This window comes from Cyprinodon tularosa, unplaced genomic scaffold, assembly GCF_016077235.1.
Source record: "Cyprinodon tularosa strain WSP-4 unplaced genomic scaffold, ASM1607723v1 ctg222, whole genome shotgun sequence".
Taxonomy (NCBI): domain Eukaryota; kingdom Metazoa; phylum Chordata; class Actinopteri; order Cyprinodontiformes; family Cyprinodontidae; genus Cyprinodon; species Cyprinodon tularosa.
In genome coordinates, this window is record NW_024038830.1 from 1,335,569 (window position 1) to 1,359,930 (window position 24,362).

Below are 24,362 nucleotides of genomic sequence, written 5' to 3' on the forward strand. Positions count from 1 at the left end.
ACACCGCCTCTGACCAATCACAAAGCGAGTTTTAAATTCTCGACCAATCAGCAGTCGTCCCTCGTCCGCTGTGGATGATGCAGTTCAAGCATGCCTTCGCACGGAGGATGTTAAGGTTAGATATCTTCTTTTACATGATTTATAAATTTCATGGATAAATATTTACAATTACAATGGTTTTATTATGAGAGCGGCCACTATAGTGGGTTATTTTGGGGCTGTGATCTGTCAAAACTAGCGTTACACAGCGGTTTAAACAGGATTTACTCCTATTTTAAATTTTAAATTTAGAGATATTTTCTGTCGTTTTTGTCCTACAAGGGGGCATTCCAGTGTGTCAGGGGGAAACATCTATGTTATTCCATCACAGAAATGCATAATCTTTATCATTTTTACAGGGGATAACATTAATGGGCTTTTAAAAAAGCTATTATACACTTTAAATACTAAATAACACATGAAAATGAGGACCCAATCAACTTATCTCGTTTGGTATTCATTTATTCAAGTGGTTGGGATAGATGATTAATTACGATTACAGCTATTTAAGATTATCTGTTATAGGATCCAGAGTTTGTGTGTTAGCCATTTAGATTAAATTTTTATTTGGAAGAATGAATGAATGCAGTCATTCCACAAGATAACAAAACAAAAAATGGACCTATTCCTCAGTATTAATGCAAAAATCACTTACAGTGTATTTATAAATTGACATAAGTAGAAACCAAATTTAAACCTATAAATATTTCTGATGAGTCAACAATAATAAAGCAGAATTTAGACTTTCCTATAAATGAAATGTTGAAACAAATAACAAAGCTGATAAATAATACCTTCTTGAACTCATTAAATGGGTGTGGATGAGACTTGGGCCGATTGCGATGCTTTTGTTCCAGAATTTGAAACTTTATTTGTAATAAAATAAAATTCCAAACTATTATAACACATACTGGGGCTGCAGCTTGTGATTATTTTAATAGTTGAGTATTCCATGAACCATCCTGATAATTAATTGAGACATTTGATAAAAAAAAAAAAAATACTTTAACTAACGCAGGTTATTATATAAGTAATATTTTTACATGAAGAAAACTGAAAATTACCAAACATAATTTATTTCCTTACCAAAAAATTTTGATTTTTAAAACTTGGTAACATAGCATGTCTTAAGATTACAGTTTAACATTTGCAAAAAGAGAATTGTTTTAAATTAACTCTGTATGTTGTTGCAATTATCCTCAAATTGCTTGTGTAACTGCATCTTAAGTGCAAAATGCATATCGTTAATCTCATCTAAAGACTTTTAGATTATCGTCCGTCCATCCATCCATCCATCCATCCATCCATCCATCCATCCATCCATCCATCCATCCATCCATCCATCCATCCATCCATCCATCCATCCATCCATCCATCCATCCATCCATCCATCCATCACTGATTTACAATAAAACATTTATAAAGAGCTTAAGATAATTTCTGAGTCTCCAGCTTCGTTTCCTGCGATCTGATCTCACACATATTGTATTTAAGCTCATTAACAAGCAGGGGGCACTTTAATTTCACCATACACATCAGAATAATGACTGGTCATTAAGTTGTGTGAAAGAGTGTTTTTTTATAAAAGCAGCAGAAAGAAAAACGACTCAGAGTGACATCTGATACTGCGGTTCTATAGTTATACCTGAGAACATGCTGTTAAACACAGAGCTCAGCGTGTGAAAGCACAGATATTCACTTCAAGGCCGAAACAGAAGTCCACGCCCTTGCTTTCTTCTTGTTATTGATGTTTTGTGCCCCAGTGCTTTACAGGCTCTCTCTTGCTTCCTGTTGCAGCATTACTACTCTCAGCAAACTTTCAAGCAAAGAGAGTAACATACATTCTGTTATTTACCAAATATAGCTCCAGATTCCTGTTTCATTTTGGCTCTGAAAACACAGAGCCTGTCCCCCTAATGTGCAGTTAAGACCAGATATTTAAATACATTTAATGGAAAAATTCATAATCTTTTAATCTGACTGTTTTACATTAAACATACAAACATTTTCCTGTTTTTATGTCATTAATTATTATTATTATTAGCACTAAAATGATTTTTATTTTTAAAATGCCAGAAAATGTAAGAATATTTAAACTTATTTCTTAATTTTCGGTAGAATTATGTTTTAAAATTGACAAATTGTTTTCCTCTTGCATGCTTTATAATAGTCGCTGGAGGTTTAGCCCATCAGTTTGGTGAAACTGGGTCAGCTTGGTGAATTACACATTTTTCAGCTCTGCTCACAGATTTATTTATGAGAATGTGATAAGAATTGTGTTGTGCTCTCCTTCAAAAAAATATTGACTTTCTTACCGTAATTCACTTTCTAATTGATTTAATGCTACGGTTCAGGTTTCTTATAATAAAAAAAAAACATTTACACTAAAAGCTTCAACTTCTTGGTTAATTAAGTCAGCATTGTATAGAAGAACGTTTATGCAAATCTCCCTTCTTAAGATTCTGCTTAAGATTTATTCCCGGAAATGCGGCAGTTCATTCTAACTTTTCATTGAAACTCCAACCTTTTACAGTTGGGATGTACCTCACAAGCTTGAAGGATTCCACCCCTTCCTCCAAACTTACATTTCTAAAACAATTACATTTTTTGTACTAGAGTGCATTTGGAGACTGTAATCTGATTTTTATGTTGTTTTACTATAAAAACTTCTTCATCTGTGTGGCCTTTCATCCCAGTTTGATAGAGTAAACTCCATTTCATCTCCTTAGACGTCAATAAAACTACACTGCAAAAACGATCTAGAAATAAGTAAAAATTTCTTAAATTAAGTGAATTCACCCTTAATTTGAGCAGGTAAATGAGATAGATTGCCAACGGAATGAGTAATTTTATTCTTAAAATAAGATAATTAGATAATATGCACTTGAAATAAGACAATGCAATTGTGTTTTCTTATTTTAAGTGTAAATTGATCTGTTCCATTGGCAAAATGTCTCTTATATCTCCTCATTTCAAGGACAAATGCACTTATTTTAAGAAAAAATGGCTTATCTAGATTCATATTTTTTGCAGTGTATTTCTAAGCTTCTGAATCTTCATGCTGTTGTGATATACAGTAAACACTCACAATGATTTTGTAGCTCATATAAAATAAATGTTGGGTTTAGCACTTGAACATCAGCAAGCTAATTGCTGTTAAATAGTTTTTGTACAGCTGCAAATGGGATCAGAGTTTTCTCCTTTTTTGCCATTACAGGATCCTCTCCAGAACTTTGGTCCCTATTCAAACTCAAAGAAAGCACGATTCTGCTGCCTTGCTCAGTGGTCGCCTTTTTTCACACTCAGTCAGTTCCGGGTTCTTTGGGAGGACCGTGATGGAGCTCAAACTCTACCGACCTCCTCCAGGGGTCCGGGGTATGACCTCTCTGGACAAAGACGCCTTCACACAGACCATTACAGTTCCAGCTCTGCAGGTACCAACTGGGGTTTTGAACAAAGTGATAAAGAGTCTGAAGAAGTCCACCATCCAGCGCCCAGGTGTGCACCGAGTGGTTCAAGACAAAGAGGAGAACAGCGGCTTTCGGTTAGTCCTTTTGGATCCCAACAAAGTTTCGTCAGCGAGTTCCTTCAGCGAGACTGAAGCAGAGGCCCTCAGGTCGTTTGGTGTCCCTGAAGAGCTGCAACAATATGAGCTGAAGCTGACCTATGACAACCTGAAGACGGAGGAGGTGCTGGAGGCAGTGCTTCCTCAGGGTCAAGATGTGACCTCAGCATTCAGCCGGGTTGGACACATAGCCCACATGAACCTGAGGGATCATCAGCTGCCATACAAGAACCTCATAGGTAAGAGGCAGAAAGAAGATGGCGCCTGAACACTAGAGGCTGATCTACATGTGAAGTTAAAACTACGCATGCCACAAACGGCAGACTGCCAAACTGCAAGCATTAGATTTTATTGTGACTTTTTAAATGTTTAACTGCACAACAATAAGCTAAACAAGAAATCTTTAATGAAAGAAGCCAATTGATTTAATTGATCGCTCAATTTTCATTATCAGTTCTCAGAAAGAATAACTGGATAGGAGTAGCTGTTTCTTATAAAATGCTTGTGGCGACCTTTGAGCTGCCTCTGCTGGTTGCTTATGGTCGCACAATTCTTGAATTACCAATGCATACTGCAATCAATCCTACTGAACAATACTGTTATCTAATATTATTACTATTAATTCATACTAATATTAATCCAAATGGGAAATTTGATCTTGTAGTAACTCATCAGCTTTTTTTTCCCAGCAAGTTGTTGTAGATGTTGATAGCTGTAGACGGGAAGGACCTTCTGTAGTGGTCTGTCCTGCAGTAGATCTGCAGGTTCCTCATCAGTCATTTGACCGACGACACTTCATTGCTGTTAAACAATCTTCTGAAGACAATGCTTACAGTTGTTCATGATTTTCATAATTTTATAAAGATTTCTTCTTTGTAAAATTAGTCTTCATTAGTTGTAGACTTTCTGGAACAGAACAGGGCCAGCCTTCTGTCAAGGCTTCTTAAATTTGTAATTTTCTCTAATACTGTTACACCAGCAAAGAAGATATGCAGACTCTCACTGCAAACGTTGAAGGACCTAAGCTTCTTTTGCTTCCTTTGTCTGCTTCAAAGTGAAAAACTTAATTACTTTTTCCTATCTTGTTGTCATTAAAGTCAACAAGATAGGAAAAAGTACCTGGGTTTGTTGCTTAAAAAAAAAAAAAAAAAAAAAAAAAGGTGCTAGAGAAATTTTGAAAGCTGTTTAAATATAAGCGATGAGTTGGCAATGATGCAGAACCGGCTTTTTTCATTTTTATACTGCTGGGCCTGTGCTGAAAGCAGCTAGATGATGACATAAAGCTTAAATTTTAGGTCAAACGTTATCTAAAACAAATGAAGCTAAAAAATTTACTCAAACTAAATCCGATTTTCCAGGAATCTCTGACTTCATGTTTACCAGTGGTGTAAAATATGAAAAAAACCCATTTCATTTAGGCTCTATTCAGAACAGAAAATATAAGAACATGTTATTTAAGGGGGCTGCTCAGTGGTTAGCACTGCTGCCTTGCAGCAAGAAGCTTTACGGGTTCGATTCCCAGTCCGTGGTCTTTCTGTATGGAGTTTGCATGTTTTCCCTGTTTATGGATGGGTTCTCTCCGGGTACTCCGGCTTCCTCCCACAGTCTTTAGGTGTACAGGTGCTGGTCATAAAATTAGAATATCATGAAAAAGTAGATTGATTTCAGTAATTCCATTTAAAAAGTGAAACTTGTATATTATATTCATACATTACATACAAACTCATATATTTCAGATGTTTATTTTGTTTAATTTTGATGATTACAAATGACAACAAATGAAAATCTCAAATTCATCATATCAGAAAATTAGAATATTACTGAAGACCAATAAAAACAAAGGATTTATAGAAATGTTGGCCAACTGAAAAGTATGAACATGAAAAGTATGAGCATGTACAGCACTCAGTATTTAGTTGGGCCTCCTTTGGCCTGTATTACTGCAGCAATGCGGCGTGGCATGGAGTCGATCAGTCTGTGGCACTGCTCAGGTGTTATGATAGCCCAGGTTGCTCTAATAGTGGCTTTTAGCTCTTCTGAATTGTTGGGTCTGGTGTATTGCATCTTCTTCTTCACAATACCCCATAGATTTTCTATGGGGTTAAGGTCAGGAGAGTTTGCTGGCCAATTAAGAACAGGGATACCATGGTCCTTCAACCAGGTACTGGTAGCTTTGGCACTGTGTGCAGGTGCCAAGTCCTGTTGGAAAATGAAATCTGCATCTCCAAAAAGTTGGTCAGCTGCAGGAAGCATGAAGCGCTCTAAAACTTCCTGGTATGTGGCTGCGTTGACCCTGGACCTCAGAAAACACAATGGACCAACACCAGCAGATGACATGGCACCCCAAACCATCACTGACTGTGGAAACTTTACACTGGACTTCAAGCAACGTGGATGAAGTGCCTCTCTTCTTTTCCTCCAGACTCTGGGACCTTGATTTCCAAAGGAAATGCAAAATTTACTTTCATCAGAGAACATGACTTTGGACCACTCACCAGCAGTCCAGTCCTGTTTCTCTTTAGCCCAGGCAAGACGCTTCTGACGCTGTCTGTGGTTCAAGAGTGGCTTGACACAAGGAATGCGACAGCAGAAACCCATGTCTTTCATACGTCTGTGTGTGGTGGTTCTTGAAGCACTCACTCCAGCTGCAGTCCACTCTTTGTGAATCTCCTCCACATTTTTGAATGGGTTTTGTTTCACAATCCTCTCCAGGGTGCGGTTATCTCTCTTGCTTGTACACTTTTTTCGACCACATCTTTTCCTTCCCTTCGCCTCTCTATTAATGTGCTTGGACACTGAGCTCTGTGAACAGCCAGCCTCTTTAGCGATGACCTTTTGTGTCTTGCCCTCCTTGTGCAAGGTGTCGATGGTCGTCTTTTGGACAACTGTCAAGTCAGCAGTCTTCTCCATGATTGTGTAGCCTATAGAACTAGACTGAAAGACCATTTAAAGGCTTTTGCAGGTGGTTTGAGTTAATTAGCTGATTAGAGTGTGGCACCAGGGGCCATCAATTTTGAACCTTTTCACAATATTCTAATTTTCTGATATGATGAATTTGAGATTTTCATTTGTTGTCATTTGTAATCATCAAAATTAAACAAAATAAACATCTGAAATATATGAGTTTGTATGTAATGTGTGAATATAATATACAAGTTTCACTTTTTAAATGGAATTACTGAAATCAATCTACTTTTTCATGATATTCAAATTTTATGACCAGCACCTGTAAGTGTGTGCGTGAATGGTTGTTTGTCTCTGTGTTGCCGTGCGATGGACTGGTGACGTGTCCAGGATGTAAGATGGATGGATGGATGTTATTTAAGGTGTCATGAAAATAAAAAGAACAACTAAAACTAAACCGGCTTATATCCCCAATCAGAGCAATTTTTAAATGTAACAAAAACCATTCTTAGGTTTGGACAGGTCTGGATTAGAGATGCCTTGAGCAGACACTGATATTGAAAAATGAGTATTGGAATATATCACCCTGCATCTAAAATCTTTGATATAAGCACAATGATTTAAACACTCCGCTTCTGTTTTCAATTTCAATTTTCAATTGGATCCATGCCTATTTTGTTTTACTATGTTTCTTTGCTTGATTAATATCACATGATCCAGCATTTTCTAACATGCCACACTACAAAATAAGTGTTAAAATATTTACAATTCATATTGATATCATAGCAGATTAATATCTGTTTTGATTAGTACTCAAACCTGCAAAATAAGTATCGTACCAAAAATGAAAAAGTTGTATTGGGATATCCCCATTCTTTATATTTGCAGAATTTGATCTATAACTTTAAGATTCATTCTCTGTCTTTTGTAGGTGAAGTAATTATGGATAAAAACCCTGGAGTAACCTGTGTGGTCAATAAGACCAACACCATCGACTCTACTTACAGGAACTTTAAGATGGAGGTGCTGGCTGGAGAGGAGAACATGGTCGCCAAGGTTTGTGCAGTTATAATGATTCCCACATAGAGCAATCAGTCATTGCAGTCTGAATCTTCTGACAGATGAGGGGATTCAGTGTATTTGTTTTCAAATAATTGTATTTAGTGACCATGTGGAAAAAGTAATAACCCCTTGTTAAATTATGAACTAAAGAAATTCCTGCCAGACAACCTCCAGTAAAATATATAAAACTTTTAAAGCACCACAGTTTCCTGATTAAAAATGAATATATATATATATATATATATATATATATATATATATATATATATATATATATATATTTTAAATGAAGTACGACGGTAAATGAATCATTTGACATTAATCAGTCTGAAGGGGGATTACTCAGTCAGCTCTAAGGCTTTGGGGCTCCTGATAACCATTGGGAGTACCGTTATCCTTTAAAGCCTCATCCAGAAGGTCACAAAAAGCAAATATCAAGCCAGATCTTAAACAATGCAGGGCTGGTTTGTCTCAGTTTAAGATAGAGGTCATGATTTAAAAAATAAGAGAGCAGAATTCCATAAAAATGGCTCCGAAGGGAGAGTCTCAAGGCCAAAACCAACTTTGATTCACAAAACATTTTTTAATAATATTCAGAGGACTTACTAAAAATAAAGTACAAATTTCTTAAAATAAATGTATTTGCTCTTAATTTGAGCAAGTAAAATAAGTTGATCTATAAATGAAATTAGTATGTTTTGCCTTAAAATCAGATAACTGGATATTATGCACTTGAAATAGGATCATGGAGTTTTTTCTTATATTAAATGTAAATCCACCTATTTAAATAAAAAAATGTCTTATTTACCTGCTTTATAAAATAGAAAAAACAACTAATTTCAAGCAAAGTTGATTTATATTTCATTTTCAGTAAACTATTACAGCAGTTTATAAAAAAAATAGAATATTATTTCAATAAGATTATCATTTTTTTTTTTAAGCTACTTATGGATCAGAACTATTTGCTTTATTAATAGAAACATGATTCTGCTCTCAGAGAATCTTAAAGGAAAAGGTCCAACTATCAGTTCCCTATTTTAAACTATAACTCACTTGGGTTTTGTCACTGGGTAAGGAATGAATGTAGTGGCGTAGTTAGGACCTGGGAATAAGAAATATAAAATAAAACAGCTCTGCACAAAGGGGTTAGATAAAATTCCTTCATAGGAAAATAAATCTGCAGGTTAGAAAACTGTTGATACCTGTTTGTTTTATTGTTCCTGTAGGTGAAGGAAAACGGCGTGGCTTATGAGTTTGACTTTTCTCGTGTCTACTGGAACCCTCGGCTGAGTACAGAGCACCAACGGGTGGTGCAGCTCGTTAAACGTGGTGACACAGTATTCGACGTGTTTGCCGGAGTCGGACCCTTTGCCATCCCAGCTGCCCGCTCCGGCGCCAACGTTCTAGCTAACGATCTCAATCCAGAGTCCTACAGATGGCTGCAGCACAACTGCAAACTCAACAAGGTGCAGAGCAAGGTTCAAACTTTCAATCTGGATGGCAGAGACTTCATCCGGGGGCCATTAAAGCAGGAGCTGCCTGCTCTGCTGAAGGGGGGATCTGCTGTTCATGTGGTCATGAACCTGCCTGCGTTGGCTTTGGAGTTTCTGGACGCTTTCCGGGGCCTTCTAAACCTGCAGCCTCCCGCTGAGCAGAACCTTCCCATAGTGCACTGCTATGGCTTCTCTAAAGATGACAACCCCGAGGCGGACATGGTGGAGAGGGCTTCCCGCAGCATTGGATTCCCCCTGGAGAACAAATGCTCTGTGCATTTTGTACGTAACGTCGCACCCAACAAGGATATGATGTGTGTGAGGTTCACAGTCCCTAAAGAGGTTCTGTTCTGCAGCGATGAAGGAAAAACAGGTGAGAAACTTACCTGGTTAGACCACAGGTATGAATGTTTCCAAGCAAACCTGGAAAAACACATTTTAATGAGAACTTTTGTTCCCTTTGTTCACTTAATTCTTGTCATTTTATGTTTCTTTTATAAAAATTTTAAGATATTTATTTATTTTTTTAATAATGCATTAATTAGAGCTTAAAATAAGATCAATGTGGAAAAGTTAAGTAGTTTTCATATCCTTGCCTTTTAATTTATATAATGAGATTTAAACTGTTTTATACCATCTGAATTTAAGACAATGAGTCACTGAGGATTTTTGTCTCTTCTACTTCTGACTCTCAGAAAATTAGGAAGTTAAAACTCATTAAAAAGTATTCAAACTGATATTTCAGCTTGTTGCTGGATGTCTGAGAATTTGTACTGTTTGGAGAGCGTCATAAGCGGAAAACGTCTCCTGGATAAGAGTTTAAACGTTTTCACAAAAACCGAGCAAAAGTCCAGTTGCCTCTGATTTAAGCCTGGTATGGGGTCATATTTATACCTCCAAAAAACACATTTGCGCACCATTTACCTTGCTTATGCACTGCAAAAATGATCTAGAAATAAGTAAAAATTTCTTAACTCAAGTGTATTTACCCTTAATTATAGTAGGTTAATAGGATGATCTGCCAATGGAATTATTATTTTACTCTTAAAATAAGATAATTAGATAATATGCACTTGTAATAAGACAATGCAATTGCTTTTTCTTATTTTAAATGTAAATTGTCTTGTTCCATTGGCAAAGAGACTCACTTACTTCCTCAATTCAAGAAAAAATGACTTATTTAGATTTCAATTTTTTGCAGTGTGTTATAAAAAAAAATGGTTCCTTTTTAAATTTTTGCACAATTTAGTTAAAATTATTTTTGTTTTTCTTCCATTTCATGTATTTTTCTAAAGTAAATTTGTTTTAAGGATTTTTTTTTCACACTTTAACAAAACCTTGTTTTATGTTTACAGAACAGTCAGAGGAACCCGCCCCAAAGAGACCAAAGTGTGAAGATTCTCCAAATGTAACATCAGCTTGACTCAGTTTTACATTTTGTTTTACTCTGAAAATATTTTTCCCTCATTTTATGCCCTTAAATAGATTTTTTTTCTTCTTTAAATGGGCTTTACATTAAGATATTTGATTTTTACATAAACCCACATACTTGAAAACATGTTTTTTTTTCCTTTTTATTAAAAAACAAAATAGAAAACAAAATCTACATCTGCACAAATTTTCAGCAGGAGCAGGTGAACATTGACAAAACAATGATGGTTAAAGTGATGTTTGTAAAGTCCAGCCAGACAGGAGGTGAAGGTTTGGTTGGACTCAGCCTTTCAGAGGGAAAAGCCCACTAAAAGCATCCTGGATGGCTCGATAACACGCCAGAGCTGAGGTGTATCCTCCAGCAGTGTCCTGGGGCATCGCTGTCCTGACGTGGTTCAGATACCTGAGAAAACAGAAGGCGATACTTAGCACCAGCAGCAGGTGTTTAATGAGAAGGTATTGAGAAAAACTTCACTGGCATCTATCCCACTGGAACATTTTCATGGATCTGTAGATAACAAATATTGGCAGCTCCATCAAACTCAGCATAGTTACGACAAACTTACCCTCCTTCTCCAAGAACCTGAAAAGTTCCTTGATTATTCAAAATGCCTCCCTAAAACCCCAAAGCGATACTCTTAAATAAAAACATGCCTGAATGTATGAACTGAAGAGCGATTTCAAACAAGAGCCTTAAACTGGGAAGCAGTTTTAGTTACATCTACTATGAAGCATTACATTACAACCTAATCTGCAGGGATTGCCTCTTTTTGACTTTTAGTTTTTATGTTTGATCTGAAACTTTTCGTACAAATTAAATAAATAAATAAAGAGCAGTTTCGAAATGATGTAGTTTTATTATTAAATGAAAGGGAAACAATCCAATTAATTGCAATCGTTATGAGTGGTTCAACCAGATATCCTGTTTAAAGGGCATTTCCTTTCACAGTCATGTGGGTGTGATTTTCATTTTTTTTTTTTCCTTCATAACATATTTAGAAACTGAATTCTGTGTTTAGTTTTGTTATCTTTATCCAGCGGTGTAGGAAATGGAACTCTAACGCTAAATTGTGACAAACGTGAAAAAATAGGTTGGAAATCATGAAGGACGCTCGCTTTTCCACACCAATGTATCGCTAGTTTACAGAAAATGTGAATTTAGCAGCACAGAGCCAAACATCCTCCAGAGCCTGCTGTGATTGGATGATGAGGCCTCATGAAGCTGCCAGCTACCGTCACAGCAGAGCCGAGAGCTGACCCAGACAGGAACGGAATCAGGAAGATGAAGCCCATTCCTGCTCCATTTTTTAAGATTCAGTTCCTGTAAACGTTTTTGTTCGACACTTTGCTGGTGACATTTTCTTGTTTTCTCTTGATAATAATCACTAAGAGACTTTTTTAGTGCACTTTATTTTTGTTCCATTTGTGTCAAGTTTGGTCTTGAGATGATTCAAAGTGAGGAACCAATCAAGACAAACTACTGCAGAAGGAGCTGAAGGGGATAAAAACAAAAGCTTGGAGGTGACTGAATCCTTAGCCATTTCCAAAGGCTTTTCTCAGAGCAATTCTATAAATTAGATCCTAGAGTTTTAGGCTTTGAGACTGACTCTAAATTCCAGAGAGAACCAAAAACTTTCATGCAAGGAAAACCATTAATCTGCTTGGATTATTTATTATTTTATTTGTCCTGAGGAATTATTCTGCAGAATCTGAGTAGGATTTTCTTTATTTTATTTTTGCTTCTGTAAATCAATAGACTGAAGGGTGTGACTACAATATTTGGGATAGAGGAGGGATAAATATCCGGCACAGTAAATGTGTTCCCAGGGTCTAGGTAAAGGATTCATTCTTGATAGATTCATCAATAACTTATCTCATTAAATATTTATATATCTTAATCTAGCGTGGCATGGCCTATCATCAGCTACATTATTTAGATATCTTTTGTTTTCTAAGTGCTTACAGATGTATCCAGCTAAGACAGCTGCTTTGAATTCAAAGCAAAGCCAGAAGTTGATGCATGAGCAGAAAAACAGCTGAGCTCTTCCTAATCTCCACATCATGTTCCTAAGTTACAGCCGCCCTTCACCCCCTTATATGCACCAAGGCCTAATCCTCTTTCTTGACAATCTTTTTACAACAAAGCTAAAAAAGTAACATCTTAAAGCAACTTGGACAACCTATAGGCTTTCCCAATTATGTTGCCCCAAAATAAACCCCTTGTCTGGTGCTTCTTTGGCAGACGGCTCTCAAGGCCTCACACGAGTCTGGCTTTAAACCCCCCCTCCCGGTTACTATGAGCTAAGGAAACTTCAAAGTGATGCATCAGGAGTGCAGACAGCACTCTGTGATTTCTGGACTCATTCAAGCTGCTTTACAGAGTAACCCAACACCTGCGGGGAGGCTTGCAAAGACTGACAGAGTGGAGATGTATGTGGGACAGGAGAGGTGTTGCTCATCTTGCACACTGCATCATTCATATAGCTTCAATGTTCCTGTTGTAGAAAAAAGAAAACCTTCAAACTAGACTTATCCGTCCTAAATATCAAAATTAAAGCAAACTCAGAGAGGGAAAGTCAGAGAAACGGCACTGAATAACAATCAGATCAGACCACTCATCACCCACTAGAGAAACAACACAGCAGTCCCAGTGATTAATAATAACTTCATTAGGCCCACGCTGCTGTAGCCTGTCCTTCAGAGCACTTGAGGGAGGTCTTCTCATATGGCTTCCTGCATCAGATGAGTGCTATCTATTGATTATATTGTACCGGGCCTTTTTAATGGTGAAAAAAGTGGGCTATTTACGGCCCGCCTAAGTCTGCTCTTCCTGCTAATCTAATCCCCAAGCTACTCATGTGGTCATTCCTTCCAAGAAAGCTGAGAGCTCTGTGTAACTTTATACCTGCAAGCCCCCAAGGAGAGGGAGAGCTAGAGGAGAGCGTGAAGGAGAAGGAGAGTACTGTAGACGTGGGGGCTGGGGAGTGAGAAAATGATGAAGACTATGAAGTGAAATCATCTTTCTAAACCGACCTTGTCCGACTTGCTCTCACCCAGAACAGCAGAGTTTAGCTTTGGCTTTGCTCCATTAACTCAGCGCCTCTATCCGCATCTCTCTGTTAAAGGAGCTATAGAGCAGTTCATGATGTAGACGAAACCGAACGCTCAATTGAACGTGATAAAACCACGTGTATCGGGGCAAAACTGCAAAGATCGGGAGTTCACAGTATCCTTTAAACCATTTCTATCAACAGAAAATAAGACGCAATACTTCCACGCTATATATAAATATATATATTGCTGCCCCCCGCTCCAATCACCCTGGTTCCCCTTTCCCTCCAAAGACCGGACTGCCTTTTGTTCATGAGGCGCTGAAACCTAAGATGTTTGGGCCGGTAACATCTTTCACTCTTCAGGCCCCACTGGAGCATTAGCTGCAACCTGATATGGGTCTTTTCAAAGCTTTGTATTATTGGGTAAATATGGGTCACTTTGCAGCGGCCCATCATGTCGCTTCGGGGGAGCTGGAAAAGACGAGCGCGAGTGATGAAGACAACTGAAGGCCTCTGGGTGGGTGTGTGGGTGGGTGTGTGGGTACATCATACTGCAACTGCCACAAGGGAGTTGGAGGGACAGGTGTCTTTACTTTTTTTTTTTTTTTAAACATCCCCTACCCTTTTCTAAAAAGCATGAATTCATCTGTCAAACATTAAATTCTTCCTATCTCACCACTGTCAGTGAAAACTACAAGTTACACCACAGAAAAAGACACAACCAATATAATCTAACTTGCTAACATTAAATAGTGACACAGAATAGGACTTTTCAGTCTTTAAATGAAATAGTTCACATGCACTACAATTACTATTGCTCCAAATATTTGGATGAAAAAGGTCGAAGCTTACACACCTAGAAATACCATCCTAACTGTGAAGTACAGCACTGGCAGGATCAAGTTGTGTGGTTTTATTGCTGCAGAAGGAACTACTGTATTTAATACAAAGACACTATGATCCTTAAAGAACATTATGAGGAAAATACATCAACCAATACCTTAGAACCGGTTCATAACTTGGTTTTTCAAATGAATGATTTGAAGGCTGGTTTATACGTGAGGATTCTACCATTGAAATTAGAATATTGCCATTTCTTTTGCATCATTTTATACTCCGTGTGGTTTTCCCCTCTGTACCTGCAGTCTGGCCAATTCCAGGGGGGTAGAGCACCGACCACAAGCATGACACCACAAGTAGAAAACAGTTGTTTCCAGAACAGAATTAGAATAGAATTCAACTTTATTGCCATTACATTGTCACATGTAGAGCGTAATGAAATTAACTCCCTGCTTTTAACACATCCCCTTGGGGAGCAGCTGGCTGCCATTGTGCGGTGCCCAGGGAGAAGTCTGAGGTTAAGGGATCTTTCTCAAGGACCCAGAGTGGCAGTCTGCAGGAGTGGGGCTTTAACCTCAGGATTCCAAGCACAATGCTCTAACATCTAGGCCACCACTCCCCCACTCAAACATTTTGTAGATAAAAGTGCAACAGTGTGCAAGCCTTGTGCAACACATGTTGTACTATACAAGACATAATAGGTTTTCCTAACAATCAACATATACCGAACCGAAAACGTGACCACGAAACCATGAACCGAACAGAACCGTGGATTTTGCGAACTGTTCCACCCCTAGTCTGTTGGTCATGGTGTCCTTTATGTGTCAAATAACAAGACATTTATAGAAGTTTACGTTTTTTTTAACCTTCACCAATAAGAGCTCTCACTCTTGCAAAACATTTTTCTAAGGTGAACTGTCTGCTTTGTTAAAAATTTTCCTAGGTGCACCGTACATGAATATCTGGCCATGCAGAGGCCATGTTGAGTGGTGTTGAAGCTAAAATGACATAACTTAGCAGATGTGTCAAGCATAAAGCAAGGAGAACCAATTCAGATGAATGTAAATCATTACAAAGCCCATATCTCACCTCATTCTGATAGAACAGTTGTGGGCAGAGCTAAAAATGGTGTGTGAGGAAGGTAGCCTAGAAACCTAACCTAGTTAAACCAGTCCTGTCACAAGGAATGGGTCAAAATTCCAGCAAGCTAATGTTAGAAGCATATAGAAAAATACAGAAAATGTAAAACAGTTTTGTCTGTTTTTATCCGTACTAATACTTCATGCTTTCTTAATCAACACTAAATACCTGGACGTTTTTTTTAATGCTTTGAGCGGGGCCCAGACATTCCTGTTGGGGCTCTGAAAGCATTGCCCGCTCCCATCGCCTGGCAAACGCAGCCGAGAACCATCCCTAATTCGAAGTGAAAGGATAATTGGGAAAATGTTCCAGCGGGTTCAGCATGACTTCCAGCTGAGAATGTTGCTTCTCTTTGTATCTGCGTTTAGTGACGCTGCAGTGGGACTAAAAGTGTTTGGGTTTTCTGATGACGGACAGTAGCGAGGCTCCAGAGGGGAGCAAGCAGATACTGTACAGAAATGCAGACGGGCTGCATTGGACCCTTTTGTCTAGACTCTTATGTGTTGGCTGGAATTAGATTAACAATGACTGTAGAAGTCAAAGTGAAATGGAAAGAAAATAGGTCTTTAATGCTATAGTAGTTATTTCAACAAGTAGACACTTAATCAACATGCAAACCACAGAAAAGGCGTTCTCAGAGCAATCATAATGACTTTTAAACAAAACTCACTGAAGAATCAACGCTTGTGGTTTCATCTGCTTTTATGCTTAAAGTTTTTAAGCTGTCATTCACAATAAAGCAAGTTTAAAGAAGTCAAATATTTATGATAATAATATAAAAGCCAGATATTTTAAAAATCTAAATAACAGCATTCACATCAAATGCTAATTATAGTCTCTTAAAGAAGTATTTAGATTGGTTTTTATTTTGTTGCAAAAAACCCTACGATGTTTTATTTTCTAAAGAGTTTTAATAACCTACAACAAACAGTGTAGAATTGGGTAGCGGGAGAAAGGTTTTTGCAAATGTCACAGAAATTGGTAAACAGAATCTAATCTCTAATCAGAAACGCTGCCAAGAGTCTCATGAAAGCTCTGATATAGCTTCAGGGAAGTGACCATCTGTTCAGAGGACAACTATTAGTCTTGAGCGTCAAAAATCTGCCCTGCAGGCCATGTACAGAACATGGAAAACACAAGAAAGAAGTTTCATTTTTTGCATACATAGAAAAAGCTGTGTGTGTGGGAACATACTGCACAGCATCCTGGATACACCACAGGCGGTACTTCACAGTTTGCACAGTTTAAGTGTAATGGATTTCCCCTTAATCAGTGGCCTTAAAGCCCATGTGTTGCAGCAGATAATATAATTTGCTCTATGATTTCAAACATCTAGCTTTAGCTTTTGTTTTGTGGCCTAAAAAACAAAAAAAAAAAGCCGTCATATGTGGACGCACTGCATTTACTGTAAATATCCCATGCACCTTTTTCTCCTTTTGGCACATTCTTCTTCTTTGACTATTTGAGCTGATGTAACGAGTTTTTTTCTGCAGTGTGAGATCAATTAAGTCACTCAATCAATCAATCAATTTGCACATTTTACACCAAAACACATGTATCTCATTAATGGTAGCTGGACATTCTCCTGCTGCTTGTGGTTGCAAATAATATTTAGAGTTTCAGAAGTGAAATAGTAAAATGGTAAATGGCCTGTACTTATATAGCGCTTTTTCCAAGTCAGAGGACTTGATCAAAGTGCTTTACACTACATTCAGTCATTCACGCACACACTCAAACACTGATGGTGGCAAACTAGATTGTAGCCACCGCTGCTCTGGGGCTCACTGACAGAAGCAAGCTCAAGGACACAACAACACTAAAAGACAGAGCCAGGGCTTGAACCGTCAACCCTTCAATTAGAGGGCAAACTCTTACTTCCAATGAATCAGAATCGGGTTTATTGCCATTGTTAGTGAAGGAGTTCACAACTAGGAATTTTTTATGGTACAATCATGCAACATGAAACATATAATATGAAATAGGTAAATAAAATTATAAAAATCTCTAAAAACACTGGGGTATAAGGCATGCAAAAAATATACTAATATATACACTTAGGATAAAAATATGGATAAATAAAAAAAATATATAAAAAGTATAAAAAGTAAAATGTACAAGGTAGTGCAAATAGTGCAATGCCACTGTCGCATGGGTAGAATAACTAAAAATCCTACTGAACCACTGCTTCTTTTTTTACTCAAAGTAGCAATCAAATAAATCAAGACCTAGTAAAAGTACTGTGTAAAAAGGTTGCTCAAGTACTCAGTACATGATCTACGTTCTACCAATAACATCTGATTAATATTATAAAAAAAGTGATTACACAATTAAATGTTCAGGTAGAAGAAGCACTTCAAAATATATATTTTAAATATCTTACATTGTAAACCTTATAAGAAATCAATACTTACAGTATTTTAGTATTTCATCTAGATTAGAAACTATTAATCTGTTTACTTTATCTTCATTTAACCTTCAAATGACATGGCAGAAACATAAAAATAATTAAGCTTGAATGCAAATAAAAAGTCACACTTAAATATATACTGTAGGTGTGTGTCACTGCGGTGTAATTGGTTCAAAATAAGCATGTTCTTTTGAAGGTACTTATGATGGGTGGAGTAGAGATACTACTTTATATTTTCACTCAAGTAAGAAATACACTGAAATACACTTAAAACTATACTTTTTTTCATAAACTTAAAAGGTATAGTGGAGGATTTTCGCAAATTTTTGAAAAGACCCACCCTCTCCACTTTAAAAAAAAAGAAGCAATTTTACATCCCTGCACCGACTCCCGAAAGGAAACGCCTAACACACGCGAGAGCATTGATGAGCCCATTTCTCCTCGTGCACGCTCAGTTTAAAAGCTTACTTAGCATACAAGGTTACTTTCCAAAAGAAGATTTACAGTTTTTTTCACTATCTCAGACTCACCAGCGGTAAGTGAAAGTAGGGACTAGCAAGTAGGATGGCCTTACGTAAACATATCACCAGAATGATTGACAATTAGGATGACCACTTATTTTGATGATCCACCCGGAAAAAGAACATCCTTCACTATACCTTATATACCTTTAACCTAATATAACTAGTTAGCATAGACCTCTGAATGGTATACACTGAAAATTTCTGGGCAACCGGGAATTAAAGGCAAGGATGACGCATACTTGTAGAGACGTTTGTCCAACGTCTCACAAGGAAGCAGTTTGGTTGAGGTGTTGCCTTTAAAAGCATGAACTGTTCCTCCAACTCAAGTATCAGATGGTGTCTTGTTGAGACATTGGTGGCAGAAACACCACCCTCCTTACAAGGAATGGTTGATAACAAAGGTTATACTGGCTTCTTTTGAGAAAGTGACTCATGGACTACTGGATAGGCTTCATCAAGGTGACACCATCTGGTCTCCCTTTACCAGCTGGTTTTCTGTTACATGATATAAGACAAGTGTGTTAAACTCGAGGCCCGTGCGCCGAACCTGGCACACCGCAGCAATTTATCCATCCGTTAGGAGCCAACAAAGACACGTCATAAAATAGAGGCATATCTTCTTTAGAAATGTAGAGTGGCTAAAGCTGCTGAATAAATGGAAGTAAAGTTATTTGAGTAAATTTAATGAAAAAATGAAGTTTTTAATTATACAGCTGCAATCGGCCCTTTTAAAGACATCATACTGCTTGAGTAGCTTGATTAAAAAATAAGTTTGACACCCTTGATGTTGGTTTAAAGTGTGGTCGTTGTGGTGTTAGGTGTGTATTAAATATGCAAATATTAATATTGTAAAAGTTAGATATATTTTTATTCTTGTTCATAAAGTGTTCCAATAAAAAACAAACGGGGAATATAAGAAAAGAAGCCCATGATGTCATCTGCAAGGCGTTCCCGATTTCTTTGAAAGTATAAAATAATAATAATATCACTCTATGTAAACTTCATTATACTAAGAAAGAAAGAAATGCATAGCACATTCACAGTACTTTTTTAGATAAAATAAAAAATGTTTTTAATCTAATATCAACTGGACTCTGTCAGATAATGAGATAAAACAATTATCAATGTTTATATACAGTATATGTGTAAATGTCTTAGCTCAGTTATAAGTACACTGAAGCAATTGTAGAGCTAAATGCATACTGAGGTTGGGTGACAGGCACAGATGAGGGTATATCTGTGTGATAAATTCTGTATCTGTTTAGAAGCCAAGGCATAACCCTGCTGGATGATGGTACAAATGCCCGGAAATCTTCCTTTAACGCTGAATGTTCCAGCACCAACGGAAGATTCCTGCCCTGGGAATGATGGGAGCTGGAGGGAGGAAGGAGCCACACACCTGCCAGATGATTTGTCATTATTGAGGGGTCAGCACTCAGCTGTCACCCCCTAATCACCCATCCTACCCCTTAAGTCAGCCCCCTCCTGCACCCACTAAACTACACTCCGGTTCTCCAAAAACACCCCCTGCATTCCTGAGGCAGCTCTAGTTTCACTCCATCTGCCCCTCCTTCCCAAACTTCAACCCTGAGAGAAAATGAACCCCTGTGAGAGAGGCAGCAAACAGAGTTCACTGTTTGGATGTGCAGTGTGGAGCTTAGGCTCCCTGTGTGCAAATCTGCACCTCTTGGTTGTTTATCTACAGGCAGAGCTGCTCATATCAAAACCCGAAGCGACTTGGTGAGGCAGAATTTTACCAGGGGAGAATATGAGGCTGAAATCCACACATATGCCCCCTGTGTGGACAAGCCAAACACCGATAACTCTCACAGGTATAGTATATCCTTCAACAGCAGTCTTTCAGCACAGCGGGTCACAGGTCACACTCTTCCCCCCCCCCGAATGCGGCTTCCTCTGGGACATGAAGTGTGTGAGATGGATCCTTGGCCCACTGTCCAGCAGATTATCTAAAGTTGTTCTCTGTGTGTGTGCTTGAGAGGGGCTTACATCACATCCTCACATCTCCTCCTCCATTATCATGTTTCTTCTCATCACCGCTAACAATCTGATGCTCTGCATCCCAGCAGAGAGCCTTAGAGGCAGACCAGCATTGCCGACTGAAGGAGAGAACATGTCCAGAGTGTTAACAGAAGTGTGAGGTGAGACTTGACATTAACACTCAAAGAACCACTCTCAGCAAGAGCAAGAGGGGGAATCTATAAGGAGGCATCTTGTTGGTATCGTAGATAAAGAAGAGGCCCGTTTGTGTTGTTTATTAACACCGTGGCTGCAGATAAGGGCTTATGTTCACTTCCTGGTCCTAGAATCACCTGTCATCACTCATTCACAGCTGTTGTGTTCTTGCCCTGCACCTCACGTCTGTCGCCTGATGGGGGTAGTAGAGGCTGGCTGTAGTGCAGCAACTGTGGCTCTAACCTACTGACAGCCACAGCTTCCTTCTTTTCTTCTGCCAGCAGATAATGCAGGAGGGAAGATAATGACATGACATCAGCGTCTTCGTAAACCAACTGGGATTGTACACAATGGTGGGACAGATGCTGACCAGTGACTGCTGAGACACACCCATGCCAGCACAGTTGCGTGCATGGGGGCTTGACAGGTTGATGAGGGGAATTCATTTCTGCAGGTATCAGTTACTGAAGCATCTCTGTGAAAAGGCCAAGAACAAAAAGTACCCTAAGTTAAAGCAAAGGTAAGGGCCACTATTCAGGCATTAAACAATTTAAGTACTCCCTACAGCTAGGCCCCCATGACAGCCGTTTGTTTTGTTTCTGCAGCTCTTAAGAGGGAAAATGAGCCAGTTAATCCCCCTTGTACATAACTGAGCCCTTGGCCCACAGGGGGCGAAGAGCAGCAGGGATGCATGAATTTCCAGTCTGTTTACTTTTGTGGCTACAACACTCAAATCGAGTATATGGTGCGCTTTGCCCGTGTGTATGCATAGTTCTACATGCCCACAAGCTTACAATCAAAGCATGTGCGCCTGGATAGTATTCCAGTGCAAACCTCTCCACATATCTGAGTGTTAAAATAGTCTGACGGCATCAGCTCATGCTTGCAGGATGGTAATGCAAATAAATCAGGACACAGGGTGGTGAGTTACCCTCGGTCATCCCTTCCACCTGCTGTTTCCCTCACTGGGTTTGGTCAGGGAGGCGACTGGCTGATGTGGTGAGACCTGGTTACGAGACTCCAAAAACGTACCCGTCCTCCCTATGCATGCTCCTCGCTCTTTAGGTCAAAAAAGACTAGCCCACAAGTAAAAAGCTTCCAGTCGACTACAGAGAGAGCTTATTTTGACTCATGCTTCAAGAGAAAATCAATATTTGCACAGATCTATGGGAAGGAAAACAATAGCGATGTGGCTTCCACCAGCCTGGTCTGTTAATGGTCTGTTTACTGAGACAGACGGGATAATGGGTTGGGTGTTGGCTGGTGGAGAATCAGACGACGGCCCCGCTGCACTGGCCTGAGCTTCTGATGCAGTTTTTGCTGAAGAAACTGACAGAAACTCGATGCAAGGTGGATGTTTGGGCTGTGGAAGAAGATGGGTCACCCTGTTGACACAGACAGGTTTGCAAGTCAAATAGCCGCCCTCATGCCTCCACACTTTTATAGAGCCTGTACTCTTTTGGCTATGCAAATTATAAATCTGTGCGCCCGAGGACTTCAGTCAAAGCTTCAGACAGAAGCAATGGAAAAACTTAAATTGTCAGGGGTGCTTACTAAGAGTAGACTGGACCCAGTGACATCAGCAGACATGAGCTCCTTACTGGAAATATTAAATTATCCTTTTAAAATCTTTAACAATTATCAAAAGCATATTCTATACCATTCCACTGATGGAAAGTTAATATAAAGTTATTTTCTGGGCACATGCAGCATAATAACACAGATTTACCCCTACCATACATGTTGCTGTACACTGCCTATCAACTGGATTAAAGAGTGCTCCGAAATGTTTCCTTGCTTATAAACAAAAACCTATTTTACTAGAAAAATTCCAGGACAGTCAAAGTAAACTTCTCCAAAGGAGCTTCAATGATAACTGGGGAGTGTTTGCTCTAAGAAGGTAGCTAGTACCCGGTTCGATCCCCACAGCCTCCACTCTGGGCTCCTGTGCAAAACCTGACACTGCTCCCCTGGCGCCACACAATGGCAGCCCACAGCTCCCCAGGGGGATGGCTTAAATACAGAGAGAGAGTTTCTCCATTGTGGGACAATAAAGGGATTAGCATACAAAACTCAGCTGAATGTTTCCACTGTATGACATTAAAGGTACCTCTCATCATTTCTTAGTGTACCATAGAACATCAACTTGTTAAACTCCCAGTGGTTCACAATGATAAGTTGAAAGTCAAAAGGTCTAAAAGTGTGTAAAGTACACAACCTTACTTAAAGGCTACTACTACCTTTTAGTTTTGGTAGGTTTGTAGAAGGGCTACCAATGACTTTTGTTTCACTCAATATATTTTCCTTGAACAAGTCGTTATAACCAATTAATTAATAATTCAATCTACAAACTAACAATTATTTTGCAAATCGATTGTTTTTTCGATTCATTAATTCATAATTGGATGGCCAAAGTTTCCTTAAAGAAGACTTTTTACGAAATTAAATCAAATTTTCCACTTGAGGAGACCGGACAGAGAATAATGACGGACATTTTTTTCCCATCTTAAATGCAAAATGTTTATATAATAACAGACAGTGGACCAGGTAAACAGACAGAATCTTTAACAGTGTTTTTCTAGTCATACTGACCAATAGGTGGGCTTTAAATACGAATAAAATTTAACCAATTTTAATCACTGAAATGCACACATTCATACACCCCTTGGGATCTTAACGCAATGGGTTTAAATAGATCAACATGCGACAGGAGGATGCCGGAATCAAATCCACCACCTTTTAAACCCAAGAAGGCTACTCTGTCCAGTGAGTCACAGTCGATAAATAGGCAATAAGCAGCTAATCAGTCAAATATGAAAGGTTTCTGGTATAATTCACAGAGCCAAACCTTTGATAATGTTGCTAATTTTTACTGTATGTTTACATTTTATAAAATATTTAAAACTCATTTAAAGTAATTCAACCTTATAGGCACCATGTTTATTCTCGAACAGTTTCACAGACCAGTCTAGTACACTCGTCAGAGCACAGACGCATATATACTGCTGCAGACTGCAGGACTCTATGCACACATATAAGTTGGATAAAAACTACAACATAAGCTGGGGAAAATAAAAGGTGTCAAAACTAAAATATCATCCTTAATGGATGATATAGTAATCAAGGTTTTAGATTACGCCAATGAACTGCTGTAGAATTTCATACCTGAACTTATCAGGTATAATCTGTGGGGTCTTTTGTATTGATCATGTTGTGCTCGACAGGGAGATGTTTTGGACTTAAATTATAACCCAATAAAAATGAGAAAATCCTTATTTCTACTCAGTCCCTCTGCAGCTGATTAATCTATTATTTATACCAGCATGATGTCATAATTCTTTGGATTTGATCAGCTTTCTTATTCTGGCATCTTTCATAAATGTCAACTGGGGATCAGAACAAATTTAAATGGAATAGGGATTTAATAATAACACAGATTTGAATTAGGTCATATAAGAACTTTTATTAAATAACTACCTATAATTCATTAAAAGGCTTAAATAAAAAAAGGAAGACACACCTAATCCAGGGTTTAAAGTGGGTTTAAAAACTTTAGTTTGCTGGACCAAACTGGAAGTAGAGCAGGCCGGGATAAACTGGCAAACTAGGTAAGTGTTTATTTACAGAGCACATTCAGGAGGGATACATGTACTTTATATTGCAATGGCATAACGGTAATGAATAATCAAAGAGAATGAAAATAAATAAAGT

General features: G+C 38.3%; 2 protein-coding genes across 4 annotated transcripts in view; one reads left to right on the forward strand and one right to left on the reverse strand.

Annotated features, from left to right (window-relative positions):
* Positions 1–21: 21 nt before the first annotated feature.
* Positions 22–10,614, forward strand: trmt5 (tRNA methyltransferase 5). Its single transcript, XM_038286240.1, has 5 exons — positions 22–115; positions 3,257–3,843; positions 7,440–7,564; positions 8,797–9,436; positions 10,419–10,614. Exons 1-5 carry the CDS (start codon positions 75–77, stop codon positions 10,484–10,486), a joined length of 1,461 nt encoding a protein of 486 aa, XP_038142168.1. The 5' UTR covers positions 22–74; the 3' UTR covers positions 10,487–10,614.
* Positions 10,615–10,642: 28 nt separating this feature from the next.
* mnat1 (MNAT1 component of CDK activating kinase) overlaps positions 10,643–24,362 on the reverse strand; it is a 52,924-nt gene continuing 39,204 nt past the window's right edge. For all 3 annotated transcript variants that reach the window (XM_038286233.1, XM_038286232.1, XM_038286231.1), the window contains one exon: positions 10,643–10,897. In XM_038286233.1, the coding sequence (XP_038142161.1) occupies positions 10,777–10,897 (121 nt within the window). In that variant the 3' untranslated portion in view covers positions 10,643–10,776. The remainder of the gene's footprint in view (positions 10,898–24,362) is intronic.

Excerpts from the sequence above, each read along its gene's own strand:
- trmt5 (XM_038286240.1), top strand. The coding sequence starts at position 75 with ATGATGCAGTTCAAGCATGCCTTCGCACGGAGGATGTTAAG. Across the intron at positions 3,844-7,439 it reads GCCATACAAGAACCTCATAG|GTGAAGTAATTATGGATAAA; the intron begins GTAAGAGGCAGA and ends TGTCTTTTGTAG. Across the intron at positions 7,565-8,796 it reads AGGAGAACATGGTCGCCAAG|GTGAAGGAAAACGGCGTGGC; the intron begins GTTTGTGCAGTT and ends TTGTTCCTGTAG.